Below are 22,953 nucleotides of genomic sequence, written 5' to 3'. Positions count from 1 at the left end.
GCACTGAGACCTTCCACCAGCCTGGGTCCTGCAGCAGAAGCAGAGATCGCCTGGGCTTCTGGGTCCCAGTCACCCTCCACAGGATCTGTGAGGGGTCTCAGCGAGAACCAGGCTACAGCTCAACTGGGATCCAGTATGAGAAGAAAAGACAAGAAAAGGACTAGGAGACATGCAGATCCAGCCCTGGGGGTAGTTGTGGAGACTGATAAAAGCGCCCCCACCCCTCCACCCCCCAGGACCCTGACTCCCTCTGCCCCAGACAGAGCCTGAGCCACCCCTCAACTCTCAGAACAGGAAGCAGATCTGAGACAGCAGCAACTGGGGTGCATTTATTTCCTCCTGGGCCTGGCAGGCTGGAGCAGAATACAAAGGCACTGGGGTGTGCGGGCCTGTTACGGCCTGGAGTTGGCTGCCTGGGTGGTAACCATGAATGGGTGTGCCAGGGCGTGTAGGGACTGGAGTGACAGTCTCAGGACTGAGAGAAGGGTCCTTGGGGCATGGAAGCAACACAAGTGCTGGCTTGACACAGGTGCCCGAGAGGGCTGATGGAGCGGGTGTGAGATGGGTGTGCTGGGGTAGGGTGACTCTCGGGGCAGGGCGTGTTAGGTGTCTCAGAGCCAGGGGTAACTTGGGGCAGGGCAGGTTGGCGCAGGTTGGACCCTGGCTCTTGACGGAGAAGCCAGGTGCCAAGGGCTGGGGGAAGGGAAAGGCCTGTGGGTGCGCAGGACCCATGAAGACAAGACCGCAGACAGGATGAGCCCTGGGAGAGACTGCAGAGTCCAAGGCGACTCCTCCAGCGAGGCGACGGGGGGCAGGTCCGGGGTTCCCCTTCAGGAATACATAGTCAGCTGCAGCCACTGGGGACAGGAAGGCACAGAGAGTGAGGAGCGGGGAACTGAGGAGAGCAGGCGCCCTTTCGGCCCTCCCCCGGGGGCTGCTGGGAAGATGGGGGAGGGAGCCCAAGCTCAGGGCAGGTACACAGGGCTGAGGGGCAGCTCCCCTGCTAGGCACCCACATGCCAGGATGGGGGTTCTTACCTCCTGGATGTTCACCTGGATTTGTCCACTGCCATCTTTGTCAAGAGATTTGAAGGCACCTAGAGGAAAAGGGGAGGGTTGGGGGGATTTGGCTTTTAGGATAAAAATATACTAACATATAGAACAGCAGTACCAACAGCTAGTCCTTTACTGAGTACCTGCTCTGTGCCCAGCACTGTGTAAAGTGCTTGCCACATGCGAACTCATTTAATGCTGTTCTGTGAGATGTGTCATTTTAGAAGTGAAGTGATGTGCCCCGGGTCACACAGCGAGAAAGGAGAGGACCGGGACTGAAAGCCAGGCTGTCCCCACCTCAACGACGGCCTCCGAATACCGACCTGCGCCCTGGTCACCCTCTGCTCACGGCCTGCCTCCCACTCCCCTGGGCCCTCCAGTGCCAGCCTAGCCAGGCTCCTGCAGGGAGGCTCTGCAGGCCCCCTGCCTGCTCTGAAAGGCGACTCCAGGTGCCCCACCCACAGGCAGACTGAGGCAAACAGGGGCCCAAGGTCCGCTTCCTCTCTCAGCACTCAGTTCCCACCCTCATGGGTCCACACACACGAGGCCCGGACCCTGCACGTGCTACAGTGACCACTGGCCCTCTTGCTGGGAAATCCAATGGCCATTTCTTGGGCCTTCTCTTCTCATACGTGACTTGGCATCATCTGCCCTGTTGTCCACTCCCACCTTCCCTTCCCGTCTCTGACATACCTGCCCCTTTTCCTCTACCCGTGCTCTTAATGCATTGTCCTCCCTGGGCTCTCAGGAGGCCAGGGTCTTCCTAAAGCCAAACCTGACCCTGTCCCTCCCCTGACTAGAACCTGCTGTGGCTCTCCATTGCCCCAGTAGTGTCTGAACAGCCTGAACTTGGCATTCACAGCCCTGCTTAGCCTGACCATGCCCATTGCTCCTGGTCTAGTTTCACTCAGCTCTCTCAGATCCGAATCCAAACTCTGGCTTTGCAAATTCCCAGCTGAGCGACTGTGAGCAAGCCATTTTGCCTCCTTGAACTCTCGGTTTCTCCTCCATAAAATGGGGGCAAGAATTCCCACCTCTCAGGGCGGTCTTAGGCTTCGGTGCATTAATGTTCCTAAGGGCCCTCACGAGCCAGCCCCTACGGACCCCTCCTAGCCTTGTCTCCCCATCCTCCCCCCTCTTTGGCACTCTGAACTGAGTCCAACTGAAAACACCCAAAGCACCATCCTCTCTTTCCTTTCTAGGCTTCGCACAGGCTGTTCCCACCGCAACACCCATCCCCAGCCTCTCACTGGGCTCACTCCTCATCCCTCAGGTCTCAACTCACAGGTGCCCTCCTCCAGGAAGCCTGCAGGCCACATCAGGTGCCTCGTAAAGTTGGAATAGCCATTGGAGCTTCCCCAGTCACACGAAGCCCACTGTGCCCTGAGCTTCCCCCCACGGCCCCATCGCTCTGCCCAGGCATCCCCAGTCCCAGCATAACCATTCTGAGCTGTCCCCGTCTCGTGAGTTGCCTCTCCTCCACTGGACTGTGAGCAATGTGAGGGCAGGAACTGGGCGGTTTTGGTCCCTGCCGTGCCCCTAGCATGGCCCACCTCAGGGCCAGGCTCAGAGGAGACCTTGGCCGATGGAGCTTGAAGCAATCCCGCCCAGAAGAGAGCTGGGGTATCACTCACGGAACATGGCGTCCATCCTGACCAGGCAGCTGATGAAGTTGTCAAAATCCATGTTCCCTCCTTCATCCGAGTAGCGTCGGATGATCATGTTGTAGAGATGCTCGTTCAGGTGGAACCCTGAGAATGGTTCCGTCTCTCAGGTGTGGGAGCCACATGGCCCGACCCACTCTCAGCCCCGCTCCCAGGATTCAGGCTCAGACCAGCTCAGCGGCGGCTGCCTCGTGAGTCCCACCCCAGCCCCACCAAGGCCCTGCCAGCCATACCTGCTGCCTGAAAGGCCCCTGGGAGTTCACTGCTGCCGATGGTCCCCGAACGGTCCATGTCAAACTGTTTGTAGATGGCCTGTGGGGACAGGGAGGTCAGGGTTCAACTGAGCGCCGTGGGGCATGGCATCTCCATGGCTTAGGTGTCTTTGTGCTTGGAGTTTGAGGTCGCCACGCACCTGCCACTTTTTGATGTTGTTCCACAAGTACTTGAATTCCTCAAAGCCCAGCTTGCCTGTCGTGTCGCTCTGGTGGGAGGGTGGTTAAGACCAGCGTAACGGCTGTGCCCGGACGCGTGCACTGTGCACACTGTGTAGCTGACGATGATCACGGCCCAGCGGGGGAACCTGGGCTACAACCTCATCTCCCGTCCCACCCTAGTCATGTCACCTTAGGTACGCCTTTATTTTTTTATCTTTTTTTCTGAGGAAGATTAGCCCTGAGCTAACATCTGCCGCCAATCCTCTTTTTGCTGAGGAAGACTGGCCCTGAGGTGACATCTGTGCCCATCTTCCTCTACTTTATATGTGGGACACCTGCCACAGCATGGCTTGACAAGTGGTGCATAGGTCAGCACCTGGGATCCGAACCAGCGAACCCCGGGCCACCAAAACAGAAGGTGCGAACTTAACCGCTGCGCCACTGGGCCAGCCCCTATTTTTGTTTTTATCCATAGTTTATATTTCTAAAAAAAAGACTCTTTAAACATAACCATGGGGAATTATATTGAACTTCTCCAAACTACAAATTCCTCGCCTGAAAATAGTTGCTAATTCCTCAATTTCATAAATGTTAGGACATGTAAAAAAGGAGGGTCTCTTAGAAATCTAAGGAAATAAGGTGATGAGAGTAAATACCTGCTGGGTGTGGTAGAAACTGAATGAGACACTGGTACAAAGCCTGTAGGTCAGGGGCTGGCATCTGATAAATTCTCAATAAACAGCAACAATAGCCAAGACTTATCAAGTTACCTGGGACATGCGAGATGGTGCTAAGCTCCTCAAGAACTTTTCTCCCTAACTTTTCTCCCTAAATCCTCAAACACCAGCCCCACCACTATTATTCCCCAGTGACAGAGAAAGAAACAGATTCAGAGCTGAAAGATCTACGGAGTAAGATCACAGTAACAGCTAACGCATACAGACCACTTCCTGTGTACTCGTAGGCACCGTGCTAAAACTTTTGCATGTAGCTCCAATTTAGTATCATCATTATCATTCACCCCATCTTACAGACAGGCAAACTGAGGCACAGAGAGGCTCGGTAACCTTGTTAAGGGCCAGAGCTGGAATTGTTTAACCCTATGCACCACACGTATGTGATCACATGACACGTACATATGCATGTGTCTGCACTGCCCTCTGTGCGGAGTGTGCACGTCCCCAAGATCAGCTAATGACTGGCCCATGTGCAAATATACATGTATGTCCCTGAGCACGTGTCTGCACATCTGTATGTATATGGGTGTGCCCGTGGAAACGTGCATCGCATACCTACGGCAGTTATAAGCTTGGGTTCACAAGCCCAAAAGACCCGAGTCCAAATTCCTATCCTGCCACTCATTCTTTATTTCTAACTTCAGACAAATGTTTGCCTCTCTGTGAGTCTTTTTTTCACCTTTAACTGGAGTACAACACTTGTGCCTAACAGGGTGGCTGTGAAGTAGAGGGAAGCAAAGTGCCAGCGCTGACAGCTGATGTTACTACTTATTGCCACATGTCCATAGGCGGGCGTGTGTTCTTAGGTATGCATGTCCACCCCGGTAGGTATGGAAGCTACATCCCGGCTGTCCCAGTCACGCTCTCAGAAAATTCCCTCTTCCCCCAAGGCCCACTGCCAGACTGCCCCCAAGGATACATCCATCACGGCCACCATGCTGCGGCACGTGTCAATGCCAAAGCCATCAGTCTTCAGATCAGGGTCTGTGGGGAACAGGTTGAAGGTCAGAGGCCAGAGGTCACAGCCACCCCGGCCACCATAACTCTAAACCGTCCCTTTGTGTTGATGCCAATCACTCACGTCGGGTCACGATCTTGTTGAGAATGTTCATGAGTTCTGTGGGACTGACCTCCATGTCCTGTGGGGAGAAGTAAGGGATGCATCCGGGCGTGTCATGAAGGAGGATGGGAACTTTGGGATTGCCATGGTCGAGTGTGTGTGAGGGCAGCCCAGGGGAAGGCAGGGAAGGGTCAGCACAGGCCTGGGGGCCCGGGTTACTTACATCTCCAGCCAGCTGGGCAAAGAGCCTCCGGAACTGGCGGACCTCCTCGCTCTCATTGGCCTCGATGTTGGAGTAATGGGTGCGTGGGGGCTGCAGAGGGAGGAGATCTCATAGCAGGTAGGGGGAGGGGGACCTGGGACCTGGGTGGGAAAGTCAGAGTGGGCTGGGGCCTGAGTGATCAAAGAGGAGAGGTGGTCAGTGAACAGGGAGTGGGTATAGCTAAGTCTGAGATATGACAAGGGAGAGACTTAATAAAAGCGAAAGAGGGAGGAGGTGGGGCTTCTCCAAAGGGACAAGGATGCTGGAAGGGGCCTTGGAGTGAGAAGAAAGGTCTCCGGTTGTGGAGGGCGGCTTACCGGGGGCTCTGGGTTGTACTGCGCAGCCGCCTCGCTGAAGGGAAACAGAGGGGAGTCAGCGCCAGGGGGCAGGGCCAACGACAGGCGGTGACAGCCCCAACGCCCCAACCCGCCACTCTGCCGACCTGCTCCCTCCGCCTGCCTCACCTGTCCTTGTCCTCACCTGTCCCTATCCTTGCCACCCTGGTTGCGCAGCGAGGAAACCCACAGGCCCGCCCCCACGGGAGGTCCCTCTCCTGCCAGGGCATACCCCCCATGGCAGATTCCTCAACAGACCCAGCCCCCCAGGGCCCCACCCTCTTCAGGTCCCACCTGTCTAGGAACCTGCTCCATCACCACAGCTTCCTGAACGGAAAGCCTGTGTCTTCAAAGAGTCCAGCCCAGCTCCATGAGTTCTCGCCCCGTCGAGGGATCACTGCTCAGAGGCCAAGGCTAACCAGGCCCCTACCGACAAGCTGTCCTACCTCCACCACGGCATCTTTCTATCTAGCCAGTTCCTGGCCAGGCCCAGCCCAAGGCCATGTCCCTCATCCCACTAGGCTTCGACCTCTTGTGGGCCCACCTCCTCATGGACCCACCTAGGACCGCCAGGCCGCGCCCACAAAACAAGCCTCGCCCCCGGGAAGGGACACCCAGTCTCGTTGGCACGGCCCCCCTAACGTTCGTCTCCAGGTACTGAAAGCAGGCCGCGCCCAGCCCGAGGAAGCCCCACCTCCCGGGTCCCCTCAACGGTCTGACTGCGCCCAGGTCAGGCCCCGCCCCTGGGAGCTGCCATCAGCCTCAGTACGGCCCGCCCCTCAAGGCCGTCTCCCAGCCCAGGCCCGCCCAGCCTAAGGAGGGCTCCAGGTCAGCCTCCAGGTTACCCCACTCTATGCTCGCTGGACATGCCTCCTCCGCCAGGCCCCGCCCCTCCTCAGGCCCCGCCTTACCTGATGGCGCTAATGACCCCGCCCAGGATGCGCATGGCAGTTCCGCCGCCAGGCCGCCGCCGCCGCCACCACCACCGCCACCGCCTCCGCCGCCGCCGCTGATCAGGCCTCCGAGCACATTCCCCAGGCCCCCGCCCAGGCCCCCGCCTCCCCCGCCGCCGCCGCCGCCCTTCAGGAACGAGTTAACCAGGAACATGGCTGCGACTCAATATCCCTGAGGGGGAAAAAGGGGTCAGGTGGCCGCCTCGCCCCTGAGCCCGCCCCCTCCCCACAAAAACACGCATTTCTGGCAGCTGGACGTGGGAGAGTAATATGAGGCCTCTGGGCGGGGACCCGGCCTCGGGCTGGGGCTTGAAGGTCCATTCGGGATAGTGTCTGGGCTTCACGGGGAGGACGGTTCTCGGGTGGGTGGGATAGGGACGGAGGGTAAGGTTTGAAACCCCCTCCAGTCCAAAGGGTGCCCGTCTGGTTTGAGGGCCCCTAGATGGAGTCCACGCATAGGCATCATTTTAAGCACCAGATACCGTCCAGGTCCGGGCGGGTTCTCAAGATGGGGGCCCCAAGTTGGTGGAAGGCATCCTTGACGTGTTTGGGCGCTCGAGTCTGAGATCCAGAGCCCCAAAACTGGACTTGGGTGTTGGGCGGGTCAGGGGCGCGGATCAGAGATTCTCCACCAGGAGGCCCCTGGGGCAGGGTTTAGAAAATCCAGAATGGAATTGAGGGTTTAGATCCTCCCAGCAGCAGGATTACGGTGTTCCACTGGGTTTATGGGGTCAGGTCTAAGGTTGTGGGTGTGAACCCCGGGGCCCAGGATAACGGAGTCCCATTACAACCGGGAGCACGGATCTAGCTAGGATCGTGGTTCTGGAGGCCCCACCCAGGGCAGATTTTACGAGGTACCTCTCAAATCCACCTCGTATTTTAGATCCTGAGCCGGAGGGTGGAGGAATCCCCGGGGCGGGATCACTAGGGCTGGACAGGTCTGGGCGTTCGAATCTGAGATCATGGTCTGGGGGACCCCTGAGACCGGGACTTGAGGATCTCGTCGGGGCGGGGGGCCGCCAGGGCCGGGCTTACGGAGTGCAGGGGCAGTCTGCACCGGGCGCTCACCGCCTCGCTCACAGTCCGCTGGTCCGCTCGCCTGCGCCGCTCCCGGGCTTCCAGCTGCGTCCGGCTCGGCAGGGCGGGACCCGTGACTCAGGCTGCCAAGGCCGGATCCGGCACTGCGGGGTCCCGGGGGCGTCCGCGCGGTCCTAGAGCCGGCATCGGAACTGCGCCTGCGCGCGCCGACCCAGCCTGCGTAACGGGATACAGCAGCCGCCGCGCCGCGCTGAGTGTTTCCGGCACTCCGGGTTCCAGCCCCGGGCCGACTTAGTGGGGCTGAGGTCCGCTGTGCCTCTCCCGGCCGGGCGGGGGCGCCCGGGCAGGAGAGCTCCGAGGTGGCCCCGGAGGGTTATGGTGTGACTTTTCGCCCCGAAGCCAGCTTCCACCCGGCCACCGATGCGGTTTTCGGTCCGCTTGAAAAGGGACTGGGGACTCGGCGCACGGGCCCTCTCCTAACCTTGTCGCGACAAACAGCATCTGGAGCCTGGTCTGTGGCAGGGACTCAGGCTAGATTCCCGGGACCCTGCGGCAGCCCGGGTGGCGGTCCAACTCAGGGCAGGACTTCGCCGCCCACGAGGCCACCTAGTGCCTCCTCCACCCGCGCGCGCCTTGACCCGGAGTTAGCGTCACCAGAATCGTTTTTCCTAGGCCGACCCAAGTGTCGCCTCAGTCTTCCAGTCTCTAAAGAGGGGCCGGCACTCAGGAAGAGTCCACTGGCCACGACCTGATTTCTGAGGCTGGATGTCCCTGAGGTCAGGGGGTGGGTCGGGTGGGGAATGCAGAAACGGGGGGAAATGGCGACTGAGTCGCCTTTGGAGGCCTTTCTCTTGCTCTTGGGTTCCAGCCTCCAACTTGCACGCGACCCCCAACTTCGCAGGGCTAAACTGGCTCCCTGGCGGTCTGGCCCTGGGCCTCTTCCCTGGAGGCTGGCTAAGCTTGAGTTTAAATCCTCGCTCTGCCCCTTAGCAAGTGTGGAATCCCAAAACAGTGATTTGCGGTAATGATTTTCTAATCTGTAAAATGGGAACAAGGGTTCCCACACCCCGCTGGGTCCGCCCATACCAGAATTAGGCAAAAACACTTAGTAAATAATAGCTATTACCCAGGCTGTTCATCCTCTTGGAACCCACCTGGGTTCCTCAGGCGGTTGACTCTTGCTCATCTTTAGATAATACTGATTAGAATAACTGCCAAGCACTCTGCTAAGACTTTACATGTGACAAATAGAAATGGCAAGCAAGAGGATCTATTGGAGTATATGAGGAAGCCGTTTGGTGTAAACCTAATTCAGCCTGACTTTGTTTTTCCAAAAGGGCCTGACATGGCCATTGAGCATGCATTGAATATCTGCTTTAAACATTTCCTATGGCAAGAACAAATGGCCTTAAGATAAAGATGCAACTTCCCCCCACACTGGCATTTCCTTAGGGATACACATCTTTCTTTAGACTAGGAACTGATTGCTGAACTCACCTTTGACCACCCAGCTCACTTGTGATCAGCTAGCTCGAGGACAACAGACTTGCCTCCTGCTGTGCCTGCCAAGACAGCAAACCCCATCAATCGCTGTGCCACAGAGCAGTCTCGCAACTATTGTAAAAGGGACATTTCAATCCTATGTGAAACATCCTCTTTGGGGGTATAGGCCCCAGGCCATGGTTCTCACATTTTAGCTCAGAATAAACTCAACCATATTTTCGTTTATAGATTGCTTATGGATTATTTTCCTCGTCACATGTACCAGCTCATATGTCCTCATAACAGTCCTATAGGATGGATGCTATATATTATCTCCATTTTACAAAGAAGTAAACTGACTCGGAGGTTTAACTCCCTAGCCTGTACCTTGAGGCATTGACTCCTCATGCATATTCTCCTCAAATAATAGAAATATTTGATATTATAATAGCTCAAATAACAGGATCACAACAGACAAAAATCAGAATCGCAGCTACGCTTGTTGAGAGTTTGGGGCCTGGCCATGGAACTGCCACACAAATCTTGTCTGTGAGGCAGGAACTAACAGAAGAGAAAATGGAGGCTCTGAAGGCAGGGTGACTTGCCTGAGGTCACAGAGGGTGGCAGGACCAGGTCTGAACCTGGACTTGGCTGATGTCAATATTTTTGGTGATTACTAATCCGATTCCCTTCTCCCCACACCCCACCCTGCCAGACTGAGCACCTCTGTGCTCTGCCCTCACCGGGGCTCGCTGGCTGCCAGGCTTTTGCATGGGCTGTGCCCTCTACCTAGAACATTCCTTCTACTTTTTTCCGTCTGGTTTTGTAGCTACTCGGGCTTTGGGTGTCAGCTCAGGAGTCACTTCCTCTAGGAAGTCCTCCCTGTCTCCTCCTGAAACTAGATGAGGCTTGCGGCTGCATGTGTCAATGAAAATAATCCATAATAAATCTATAAATGAAAATTGGCATGAGTTTATTATGAGCCAGATCTGAGGACTAGCTTAGCCTGGGCTTTCTTTCCCTGAGGAGGGAAGGGCACTGAGGAAGTGGGGTGTGCAGAGGGGTTATATACTGTCAAAGAGCATGTATCACATATGATCGAAATGTCCCTTTTACAATAGTCACAAGATTGCCCTGCACTGTGATTGATGGACACAGCAGGTGGCAGGTCTGTTGTCTAGAGCTGGGTGGTCACAGGTGAGCATAGCAGCCAATTCCTAGCCTAGGGAGAGATGCTTATCCTTAAGGAAATGCCAACGGGGGGATGTTGCTTCTTTATGTTAAGGCCATTTGTTCTTGTCTTTGGGACACAGCAAATGCCTAGAGCAGAGGTACAATGCGTGCTCAACGGCCACGTCAGGCCCTTTTGGAAAAACAAGTTCAGGCCGAATTAGGTTTACACCAAATGGCTCCCTCATATACTCCAGCATGTCCTACTGCTTGCCGTTTGTCACATGCTTGTGTTGACGCAAATAATCCATAACCAACCTAAAAATCAAAATGAGGGTGAGTTTATTATGAGCCAGAGTGAGGATTATAACCCGGGAAGGCCTTAGAAGGCATTCCGGAGAAGCATGGGTTTCAGCACAGACTCAGATCTTTTCAGAACAAAGAACATGCATTAAACACACCCAGGATACGTTTTCATCAAAATTTCAGAAGTATGAAGTGGCAAATTACCAGGTTGACATGACCCTGGTGTCAGGAAAGGGAGTAATCCGGGCGTTACCAATAGGGCGCCGGAGGGGCAGTATGCTTCTTATCTTGAGAGGGCAATCTTTGCTTTGATGGTTAAGCAGATGTACAATGTATGTTTGATAGGCCATAAATCAGGCTTTTTAGATCAAGCTGAATCAGTTTTGGACTCAAATAGTTACCCCATATACCTCAATATGTGAAAATCTCTTGTGACCCATGACCTGCTCTTTCTCAGAGCACCCACTGCCAATTACAATCACATTGTAGGACCGGCCCCCCGACTGGGCGGTTAAGTTCGCGCGCTCTGCTTCAGCAGCCTAGAGTTTTTCTGGTTCGGATCCTGGGCGCAGACATGGCACTGCTCATCACGCCATGCTGAGGCGGCGTTCCACACAGCACAACCAGAAGGACCTACAACTAGAATAGACAACTATGTACCGGGCAGCTTTGGGGAGAAGAAGAAAAAGCAGTCATTTTATCATCTAGGTCTGTTTGCCTGACTCAACCCTGGCCAGCTCCTTGGTCCTCCTCTCTGTCCCACTCATGCTATAGGGGATCTCCCCCCAAAACACACGGCTTAAATTCCATCTCCAGGCTATCAACAACCAAATTTCTATCTTCAGCCCAGAAATTTCTGTCTCCAGACTCCAACATTCTGCATCTTACTCTCCATCTCCATGGCGGTCTTAGCTGTGTCTCAAGCTTCACTCCTCCTAAACTGAGCTCCTGACCTTCCTCCCAAACCTGCTCCCTCTGACTTCCCTGTCTGCGTTAATGGCACCTCCGTCCTTCCAGTGACAAACCTTGTCGACTCTGCCTACAGAAACTAAACCCTCCTCCCTCTCCACTGCCACAAGCTGGCCTGGCCTCCGTCCTCTCCTGCCTGGCCCATTACAGCAGTCTCCCCGCTCCCGCGCCTGCTCTCAGTCTTTTCCCCAAATGCAGCCAGAGGGAGCCTGTGAATGCCTGAGTCTATTCACAACCCTCCTGCTTGAGCCCTCTCCTGGCTACACTTTACCGAAGATAAGACTCAAAGTCCTCACCACGACCAAGTCCCTAGTGCTCTGTTCTGTCACCTCTCTGCCCTCATCTCCTCCCCCTTAAGAAAGGAGAAGCCCTACTAGCAATTTGATCTGGATGCATGTTCCCAGCTCATCACAGACCAGACACAGATGGATGAGGAGGCTGCGCAAGCCCGGCAACAGCCAGCAGCCCCTCTGCCGGCACTCTCGAGGCTGCCACTCCTTTCCCAAGTGCCTCCCGGGCCCCGCCTTTGTGCCTCAAGTCTCCACATCTCCTGATCTCTGGGAGGTCCTCTCAGATCTCCATCTCACCTGCGGCTCTTACTGTCACCGACTAATTGCCCCCAGGAACTCAAGGGAGCTTTCAGAAGCATTTAACTTTTTCTCCAAATTGTTTTTCCTTTTTTTTATGTTAAGAGATGCAATCACCAACCACCCTGAAGGGGTCCAAACCCCACAGCGAGAGTGACACCTGTGCAGATGGGCTGAAAAGTGCCCCAGAGATGACCTTTGCCTTATTTTAATGCTAAGATCTCCGCCCCAGGAGGAGCCGAAACCTTATTACCACAACATGTGATGTATGTGGAAGCATGTTTTTTGAACTGAGCTTGAGCAAGCGAATGCGCACCTCTCCCTTTTGAATATTCATTCCCCATCTGCAATAAAAGGCCCCTGTTGGAGCCGGCTGGTGGCGCAGCGCTTAAGTGCGCACGTTCTGCTTCTCGGCCGCCCTGGGTTCGCCGGTTTGGATTCCGGGTGCAGACATGGCACTACTTGGCAAAAGCCATGCTGTGGCAGGTGTCCCACGTATAAAGTAGAGGAAGATGGGTGCGGATGTTAGCTCAGGGCTAGTCTTCCTCAGCAAAAAGAGGAGGATTGGCAGCAGTTAGCTCAGGGCTAATCTTCCTCAAAAAAAAAAAAGTCTCCTGTTGTCCTGTGCTTGGGGAGCCATGACTTTGGGGAACAATTCCCCATGGTCTCTATTTGCTGCAAATAAACTTTACTTTGTGTGACAACTACTTCTGGTGAAGGCGCTGATTTCAACTCACCAACAAGGGGACCCACTTTGGTTCGGTAACATTACCGTTATCACCTGCTGACATACTGCATGGTTTGCTTCTTTATTCGGTTTCTTGTCCGCCTCCCCCACTAGAATGTGAGCTCCTTGAAGGCAAAGATTTCTGTCTGCCTTGTTCACTGCTATGCAGCCACTTCCTAGAACAGTGCCAGCACTTCTGAGGTCCTCAAATATTCATTGAATGAATGAAATGTTTTGTGTGGGCTCTCTCATTGAATTTTCAGCACCATCAAGGAGAGGACAGTAAGCATGACTAAAGTCTCCCACCATCTTCCAGACGCCTTGGACTCGGGTATGGTTATATGACTTGCTTTGGCCAATAAAACGTGAGTGGAAGTGTTGGCTGTGTCACTTCCCGGTAGCAGTATTTAAAAGCCAGTGCATGATGCTCCATGCTCTGGTCCGCTGCCCAGGTAGCCATGGGAGCCATGGCGGCACAGACGTGCCTCGTGAAGGAGGCTGGCTGGATCACTGAGCCGTGGCATGGAGGACATCGCCTATTTCTATGAGCGAGAAATAAGTTTTGATTGTTAGTCCACTAAGGTCTAGAGCTCATTTATTACCACAGCATAACCTAGTATATTCTGACTGATGCAGGGAGAAACTGTTATCATGCCCATGAGGAAACCAGAGAGGTGGGATTACTTGTCCAAGGTCACACAGCTCGTAAGTGTCTGAGTCAAGATTTGAACCAGGAAGGCTGGCTTTGTAGCTCACTTTGAACCCTTCCAATTTGCTGCCTCAACGATGTTAATTTTAGGGGCCTGCCCAGTGACACAATGGTTAGGTTCGCACGTTCCGCTTCAGCGGCCCGGGGTTCGCTGGTTCACGTCCCAGGTGTGGACCTACTCACCACCTGTCAAGCGATGCTGTGGTGGGCGTCCCACATATAAAGTAGAGGAAGATGGGCAAGGATAGCTCAGGGCCAGTCTTCCTCAGCAAAAAGAGGAGGATTGGCAACAGATGTTAGCTCAGGGCTAATCTTCCTCAAAAAAAAAAAAAAAGTTAATTTTACAAAGCCACCAATTAATAAACTTGCAAGAGTCCTAACTACCCCAGCCAACGCCGCCTGAGGGCTTGATGGGACCAGGCTGGGGTGATTGCTACAGGCCTGTCCTGCAAAGCCTCTCACAACCCTCTGGGAAGGAACCAGCTAATGTGAGAGGAAGTGGAGGTTCAGAGAGGTGGCATTATTTGCCCGAGGAGGAGGCAGAGCCAGGTCCAAACCCAAGTGTGGTTAATGCCAAATAGTTCTGTGCTGACTAATCCGGATTACTGTTCCTCCACTGCCCTCCCTTCGACGTGTATTAGTCAGGGTTCTCCAGAGAAGCAGGACCAACAGGACCTAGAGAAAGGGAGAGAAAGAAAGAGATTTCTTGTAAGGAATTGGCTCACAGGATTATGGAGGCTGAGAAGTCACACAACCTGCGGGCTGCAAGCCGTAGGTGCAGGAAAGCCAATGGTTTACGTCCTGGTCCAAATCTGAAGGCCCGAGGAGCAGGGGAGTGAACAGTGTACGTCCCAGTCCGTGCACAGGAGAAGCCCGACGTTTCAGCTCAGTAGCTGGGCAGAGCGTGAAGTGTTCCCTCCTCCGTCTTTTTGTTCCACTCAGGCCCCCAAAGGACTGGATGATTCTCCCACATCGGGGAGGGCCATCTGCTTTACTCAGTCTAACGTTCAAATGCTAATCTCACCCGGGAACGCCCTCACAGACCCGCCCAGAAATAAGGTTTAGCCAAACAAGTGTCTGGGCACCTTGTAGCTCAGTGAAGCTGCCACACGAATGAGCCGTCACTCTTCCCGGTCCCCTCCCCAGGCTCCCTGCTGCAGGCTCTTGCACCGGCTGTGCCTCTGCAGGAACACCCCTCCTACCCTGTCTGCTTTGCAGTCACCTCTTCAAGGAAAGCTTTCCTGACCTCGCCCACCACAGACTCGAGCAGGTTGCCCTGTGACATGCTCCCAGGACTCCCGGAACTTCTTCCCCAGGACACGCATAGCAAATTATGATCTGTAGTGTTTGATAATGTCTGTCTCCTGGACTGATTGGGGGCCCTCTGATGGGGAGAAGGGCTGTCTTAGGGACCACTGTGTCCTCAGCATCACCCAACCCAGAGCTAGGCCTGGAACACTTGGTCAATAACTCATCATCATCATCATCTTCATCATCTTCCTCATCATCATCTTCCTTCTTTGGGGATTATTTGTACAACTCAGAGTTCCTCATCCGAATGAGGACTCTGAAGTCAGTAGAATGTGCTTTCACGGTTCCACAGCATACCTTCTTCATCCTCCCCGACCCTGGTTCAGATGGCTCCCCGCCATACGCCTCCTTGATAATTCCCTCCTTGCCTCCTTGCCTCCAGCTAAATCAGGTACCTCCTCAGGCATCCCACAGCCTTCCGGGTTCCCTCGTCCCAGCCTGATCACTCTGGTATCTGAGTGCTCACTTTATAATGATTCAGTGTACTGTGCATTTATATTTTTTCTCTTTCTATGGGTATGCTATATTTCATAACTACAGATATTTTAAATATCTGGTAATGATGCAGGGTCGGTGAGCTGAGGAGTTGAAAGAAAGATTTCTTGGACTCTCAAGATCTGGCAGTAGTGCTCTTTTATTTAGAGAATAGTGTGGAATAGCATGGGGACAGGACCCATGGGCAGTCAGAGCTGCTGCGTGGGGCAGGGCCCACAGGCAGGAGGAGGTGCTGCTGGCATGGGGAGCTGCTGCTGCTGCAAACATGGGTGGAGAGTAAGGCTAAATTTAAGGCATAGGTATGCGAGTTATCTCTTTACAAGACAAAGGAAAGAATATGTAAAAAAGTTAAAATGGTATCAGTGCAGGTGGGGTCTGGCTATTGGGTGGTCCTATAACTTTTAGATAAGGGTCAAATCGGATTAAATAAATGGCAGAAGTCACCGCTTAAATATTATCTTCAGCTAAAGACAAAGGAGGATGTTGGTGGGGGGGGGCGGCGGTCAGTTACATGAGGTTGCCAGACAGTAAACAACTTAAGTTCTTGCCTTCCCCATTAAGAATTTCCAGAGATAAGGCAATCCTCCCTTCCTCCTGGCGCAGAGAGGGAGGCATAGAGACTTCCTTCACAAATGCAAATGTCTCTCATCAAAGGGCAAGCAAATTCCACTCCTCGGAGCCTGCTTCTCATCTGCAGTTTTAAAATTAACCAGCCTAAAATCCTCATCAGTAATACTTGCTTATTGTAGAAAATGTATATATAAATAGGGCAAAATACATTTTAAAAGGAAAAATTCACCCACTTTCAGAGACAACCTCTATTTAGTCATATTTCCCTTCTGACTTTTTCCTGGGAATATTTTATAATTCCTGACTGTACTGCACATGCAAATTTTCATCCTGCCCATTTTTGCAAACAACTTGTATTAACCAGAAGGAGCAGCTACACTGCCTTTGACTGCACACCTGTGACCTGACCTCGCTGTCATGCATCAGCTCTTTGCCCTGAAAAGTCAGCAGAGAGATGACCTTCACACTCCGCAGGGTAGAACAAATCAGACACTACAGCTAAGATTTTATTTCTCGGGTCAGCTGTGCTCTGAAGGGGCAGCTGAGAGAGTCTCCATTCCCTCTTTCTCCTTCTCACTGCCTGGAACAGGGATGTACCGGGAGCCACTGTGGACCACACAGGCCAGGGCAGGCCATAGGGATGGCAAGGCCATAGCTAGAAGCAGTCTGGGTCCCTGATACTAAAAAGCCTCGTTACCAGCCCCGGACACCTTACACTCAGCTTCCTACAGGAGAAAGAAAGAAAGTTCTATTTTATTGAAGCCACTGCCATATTGAGTTCTGTTACGGGATTTATATTAAATCCTATCTGACCCCATGTGTCTATTATACACACCCTGAGGAATTGTCCATGCCTCTAAAAATATCATTTTTACTGTGTTCATAATATTCCATGATCTGAAAGTTACTAGAACTTTTTTCATTCATTTGTTCAACACTTATTTATTGAATGATATATATCCAGGCCCCTGGATGGGTGATGAGGATGCAGTGGTGAACAAAGCTCATGGAGCTTATGGCAAGCAATAAACAGGAAACAGACAACACAACCCTTCTCTATTTTCAGACATAGCACGTCCCAAAATGTGTGGCAGAAATTGCCTAATTGCTCACCAAAACTGCTTCCCTTTGTTCGTCCACATGCAGCTGAACTACATTTCTCGTCGTTCCTTTCAATTTTGTATGGACGTGTAACTGACTTGTAGCCAATGGCATGTGAGCAGATATGTTGTCTCCGATCTCCAGGCCTGACTTTAAAAACCTCCCACACGTGGTCTTCTCTTTTTTTCAACCCCCACTGGCTCAACAGAGGGACTCTGAGGGCCTAGAGACGGGCAAAGCCACAAGATGGAAGGGACCCTGGTCTCTGAAAGACTGTGGAGCAGAGGGACCCCAGTGACTTGCATTGAACTGTAGTGTGAATTAGAAAATAGATTTATTAAGCCTCTGAGTTTTAAGGTTCTTCAGGTGACAGCAGCTGGCATTATTTACTGTAACTAATACACTCCATGAAAAAGCGCTCTGTGGTAGACTGATTGCAAAAATAGCTCTATTTCCCACTCCTCCCTGTATCCTTGTCCTGCACAATCTGACTTTGCAATTTCTCACATCAAGGGGTGGAGTCCATTTCCCAACCGCTTGAAGCTAGACCAGCCTTGTCATTAACCAATAGAATGAGGTGGAAGGACAGTGCAATCCTTCGCAGCCTAGGCCTCAAGAGGCCTTATAATCTCTCTCTCTCTCTGGATCCTAGCTCCTCTGTGAAAACAAGTCCAGGCTGACCAGGTGTGATGCAATGCTTCTATCCTATTATAAATTCTTACATTCTCTAGTCTGGCCAACCATTCTGTTACATTCTCCAGTAGATTGTTCTTACAATAACACCACACCTTGAATTACGTAAGCTCCATGAAAACATATTGTGTCTGTTTTGCTCACTGCTGTGGCCACAGTACCCAGAAAAGTGTCGGCACATGGCAGGATGTTAATAAACATCTGTAGAATGAATGAATGAATGAATGAATGAATGGATGGATGGATGAGTGGGTGGGTGAATGGACACAATATCCCAGGCCCTGTGCTGACATTGTGATTGTTTATATTGTGAAAACATGTAATCCCTTCCTCTGCAAGGCCCATAGGGAGCCAGAAAACATCTCCTTAATCCTGTATCAGTTAGCTTTTGCTGCATAGCAAACCACAGCAAAATTAGTAGCTTAAAGCAACAATAATTTTTATGATTTTTCATCACTGTGTGGCTCAGGAATATAAACAGGCACAGCCTGGTCTGAGGGGTATCTAAGCAACATCTAAGACAGGAGCAGGGAGCTGCGCAGTTGCCAAGCAATGTGTCCATCAGGAAAGGGGCTGGGCTGGAGATGGGGCTGTGCATCACACGCAGATGGTGATTAAAGTCCCAAGACCTGATCAGAGGAGAATGTGTAGAATGAGGAGAGAAAAGGACCCGAGCTGATGCCTTACAGAATGTTCTTTATAGCAAGAAGGGACTCTTTTCAAACCTTGACAAGGCTCTGGCATTCCTCACATGAAGAATGGGGAGCGATGTGGCCTCCTCTTGAATCTGGTGGGTTTGTGATCACTTTGATCAACAGCCACAGAAGTGATACTACGTGACTTCGGAGGCTGGTCAGAAAAGGCCATGAAGCTTTTGCCTGGATCTCCTAGAAGACTCAGTTTGGAGAAAGCCGGCTGTCAGTAAAAAGCCCAACCACCCCGAGACTCCCACACTGGGAAGGCCACGCGGAGGCGCTCTATAGTCGCCGCGGAGCACCCAGCCAACAGCCAGCATCAGTGCAGCCAAGCTGCTGAGTCACTCTGGACACCCAGCCTTGAGACGGCTCCAGGCCCAGCCAACTTCTGACTCAAGCATATGAGATTCACCAAGCCAAGCCCTTCCCCAATTCCACATCTCCAGAAATGCAGGAAAAATAAAACGGCTGCTGGAATTTGGTGAGGTTTCCATATATTTACGGCCTCAATAGGTCACTGGAACACAGGTGCATTAGGTACGTATTGCTGCTAACAAATTAAAACCAAAATTTTTTTGTTTTCTGCTTTTTTCTCCCCAAAGCCCCCCGGCACATAGTTGTACATTTTAGTTGTGGGTCCTTATAGTTGTGGCATGTGGGATGCCGCCTCAATGTGGCCTGAGGAGCGGTGCCATGTCCGCGCCCAGAATCCGAACCAGTGAAACCCTGGGCCGCCGAAGCAGAGTGCACGAACTTAACCACTGGGCCACAGGGCTGGCCCCTAAAACCAAAATTTAACAGCTTAAAACAGAATTCATCATCTCGCATTTCCTATGGGTCAGGAGTCCAGGAGTGGCGTAGTTGGCTGGTTCTGGCTCAGGCCCTCTCATGAGGATGCTGTCAGGTTGTTGCCAGGCCCACGGCTATGTCGTGGCTTGACAAGGGTTGGAGGACCAGTTTCCAAGGTGGCCCGCTCCCAGGGCTCTTGGCCTCAGTTCCTGGCAAGTCTCAGTTTCTGACCACAGAGACCTCTCCAGAGGGCTGCTTCCATGTCGTCACAATATGGGCAGCTGGCTTCTCTCAGAGCAAGTGGCCCGAGAGCAAGGACCAAGCCACAGTGCCTTTTTTTTTTTTTTTGAGGAAGATTAGCCCTGAGCTAACTCCTGCCAATCCTCCTCTTTTTGCTGAGGAAGGCTGGCCCTGAGCTAACATCCATGCCCATCTTCCTCTATTTTATATGTGGGACGCCTACCACAGGCATGGCGTGCCAAGTGGTGCCACGTCTGCCTCCAGGATCTGAACCGGCGAACCCCGGCCGCCCAAGCGGAACCTGTGAACATAACCGCTGCACCACGGGGCCAGCCCCTACAGCATCTTTTATGACCTGGTCTTAGGAGTTCCACACCATTACTTCCGCCACGTTGCATTCCTTAGAAGCAGGACTAAGTCAAGCCCACACCCAGGGGGAGGGCTCTCAAGAGAGAAGTGTCCAGGAATTTGTGGACACATTTTAAACCCACCACAAAAGGGTCCCAAACTCAACCCTAACTCTAAGCCTACAGCAGTCAGCCAGGTGACGTAAGTCAGTGAGTGGAGCCTGGTGCAGAGCAGCAGGGCGTGGGGAACCCTGCGCACCAGGGACCAGGCTGTGCTGCTCTGGGCTGTATTTGCCCCCCTCCCCTTTCTGCCTGCACCCCAGGCCACGGTTCCCAGTCTCCCCCTTCACCTGGATTCACTGGGGTTCAGCCAATGGGAAACGTGAGCAGGAGATTGGAGAGCAGGAGGAAGGGGCCAGGGCAATTCTCCCCTCTCCCTGTGGTCGTGCCTCCTCCACAGCTCCAGCTCCTCCTACCCACACAATCCTACTGTGTTTCCAGCTTCTACTAGGTGACCCCATCTCTGGGCTCTGGTGACACCACCTCCTCCCTTCGTTCCTCCAGCCTGGAGCGGCAATGGCTTCTCACTGCTCTGATTTCCGATAGCATCACTGGCTCCTTTTTGGTCCCTCAGCTCCTCCATCTGCTGCATAACCACCTCCGGGTGTTGATGTCCCTCTCTTTTCACATCTGAGTGGCTTCTATAACCCAGTTAGGTCCTGACAGGTACAGCGGATCCAGCCCACTGGGTCCAGGTAGAGAAGCAGGCTTCGTGTTCTCAGCTATCCCCATATGGCAGAGGTCAGAAACCAGGACTGTCATGGGAAATGTTTGGATATTTTAAACACTGGAGACACCTGGAGTCCTTGAGATCCTTTAAGGGGGACTTTGAAGTTAAAACTATTTTCAGGGCCAGCCCCATGGCATAGGTGGTGTAGTGGTTAAGTTCGGGTGCTCCACTGTGGTGGCACAGGGTTCGTGGTTTCGGATCCTGGGTGCGGACCTACACACTGCTCACCAAGCCATGCTGTGATGGTGTCCCACATACAAAATAGAGGAAGATTGGCACAGATGTTAGCTCAGCAACAATTTTCCTCAAGCAAAAAGAGGGAGATTGGCAATGGACGTTAGCTCTGGGCCAATCTTCCTCACCAAAAAACCCACAAAAAAACAATTATTCATAATAATACTTTTTTTCCTTTTCCACTATCATTCTTTCATGAGTATACAGAGAAGTTTTCCAGAGGCTACATAATAATACTCAACAGTTTGCATGCAGAAGCAGGTATGAGAATCCAGCTATCTTTTCTTTTCTTTTTTTTTGCTGAGGAAGATTCGCCCTGAGCTAACATTTGCTGTCAATCTTCCTCTTTTAGTATGTGCCCCACTGCCACAGCATGACCACTCACAGACAAGTGGTGTAGGTCCACACAGGAACTGAACCTGGTCCACTGAAGCAGAGCGCACTGAATTTAACCACTAGGCCCTGGGGCTGGCCCCCAGCTGCCTTTTCTTAAGCCAGACATAAAAAGATTTTCAAAGTGTAAAACAATGCCACTCTTCTCACTAATTTTTTCAAGTTGTTCTTTTTTAAAACTGAGCTAACATTGGTTTATAACATTATATGTTTCATGTGTACGACATTATAATCTGACTTCTGTATACACTACAGCGTGCTCACAAAACAGTTATTCTTTATAAAAAAGTTAATAATGTTAACATGTAGTGGTTTATTACTTTTTTAAATAAACGTTTAAAATTTTTAATTTCTAATGTGGTAAATACCTACAGATATAACCCTCATAAACAAAAGCTTTTTGAGGTCCTCAATAATTTTCAAGAATGCAAAGAGGTGCTGAGACAAAAGTTTGAGAACCACTGGTCTAAACGTCAGGACCAGTAAGATGAGGTGAAGAATTACCTCGAGTTCAGCAACAAGGAAGGGCGTTAGCAATAAAAAGAGTGTTTAGTTTTTGTGGAGCAGAGGGAGAGGGATGAAGGCAAGACTTTATCGACCTCTCTTTCCTGAAGGTTGGCTGTGGTTTATTACGGATGGATCAGGCTGGCAACACAAGAATCCAAGATGGGATCTCATCACAAAACAGGAGACAACCAGATGGTAAGTGGCTCCTGATCGAAGAACTCAAGACCACCCGTAAAGTATATTTACCCTAAAATTGAACCTGAACCTGACCCAGCTTTTGGATTTACCAGTGTGTAGAACATACAAGGATGGAAGAACATATTAAAGGAGACCAGGAGGCTCAACCAGCCAAATCAGACTGTGGGAAATCCCACAGGAAGACGAGAGGGAGGGGAAGTGTTGTGGAATAAAAGACTTAAATAGCCAAATGGAGGGCAGAAACACTGTTTGGATTCTGATTTGAACAAGCCAGCAGCAGGAAGACATTCATGAAAAAATCGGGGCTTCTGAATACGGACTCTGAGCTAGGTAGTATCAAAGAATTATTGCAATTTTTCTTAGGTGTGATACCGACCCCTTATCTCTTTTAGAGATACATATGGAAACATTTCTGGGTAAGATGATAACGTTGCTTGAGATTGACTTTAAAATAATGGAGGGGGGGAGGGCCAGAAAAATTGAACTCGGTTGGCCACATGTAGACAATTACTGAAGCTGGGTGATGGGGTACTTGGGCGATCCTTACACTAACCCAATTTTAAATTCCCTTAATATATTTTTTTAAAAAACAGTTTGTGAAAAAGAAGAGCGAAAAGAAAGGGGAAAAGGGATATTTTTTCCTTTAAGATGGGCTCGGCTTCAGCCGGTTTGAGAGCTGACCAGGAGCCCGGGAGAGTGACTAATTCAGACGCAGGAAAGCAGGAGGGAGGGAAGCGGGCCAGCCGGCTCCACTACGGAGACGGGTCACGCGGGTTCATCTACCGGGGCCAGAAAGTCAGCTCTGGCGCCCCCGCCAGGAAGCCGGTTCCCTCTCTCGGATGACACGCTGGGCCGTTCGGCAGGCCGCCGCGCCTGCGCAGCACCGCCCTCCGCCGGGGAGCGGATTCCCTTCACCCTACAATTCCCCGCGCCGCAGGGAGGGAGCGGAGCTCCAGTTCCAGGCGATAGCGGGCGAGGCTGAGGGTGTCGCATGGTCTTCTGGGAAATGCAGTTCGCCTGCTAGGCTGGAGCCGTTGCCCAAAGCCAGAGAGACTACGCGCCCCACAATGCGCCGCGCGCGGTGTGCTGAGCAGTGCGTTGCTGC

General features: G+C 52.3%; 1 protein-coding gene and 1 long non-coding RNA gene across 2 annotated transcripts; both read right to left on the bottom strand.

The window, feature by feature from the left end:
* Positions 1-304: 304 nt before the first annotated feature.
* Positions 305-7,672, bottom strand: CAPNS1 (calpain small subunit 1). Its single transcript, XM_070557630.1, is given in 12 exon segments — positions 305-857; positions 1,038-1,096; positions 2,687-2,803; positions 2,950-3,028; positions 3,129-3,197; positions 4,807-4,871; positions 4,969-5,026; positions 5,171-5,260; positions 5,527-5,560; positions 6,456-6,505; positions 6,508-6,669; positions 7,533-7,672. Coding segments are annotated over 11 exon segments (792 nt in total). The 5' UTR covers positions 6,652-6,669; positions 7,533-7,672; the 3' UTR covers positions 305-830.
* A 5,682-nt stretch (positions 7,673-13,354) lies between these two features.
* On the bottom strand, positions 13,355-18,578 carry LOC139073483 (uncharacterized). Its single transcript, XR_011522262.1, has 2 exons — positions 18,381-18,578; positions 13,355-14,160 (listed from the first exon to the last, which is right to left on the bottom strand). It is a non-coding gene; the product is annotated as an uncharacterized lncRNA (long non-coding RNA).
* Between the last annotated feature and the right edge of the window lie 4,375 nt (positions 18,579-22,953).

The sequence above is a fragment of the Equus przewalskii genome, chromosome 9, assembly GCF_037783145.1.
Source record: "Equus przewalskii isolate Varuska chromosome 9, EquPr2, whole genome shotgun sequence".
NCBI lineage: Eukaryota > Metazoa > Chordata > Mammalia > Perissodactyla > Equidae > Equus > Equus przewalskii.
Note: the sequence above shows the minus strand (reverse complement) of the source record. Positions and strands in the feature narration are given on the sequence as shown.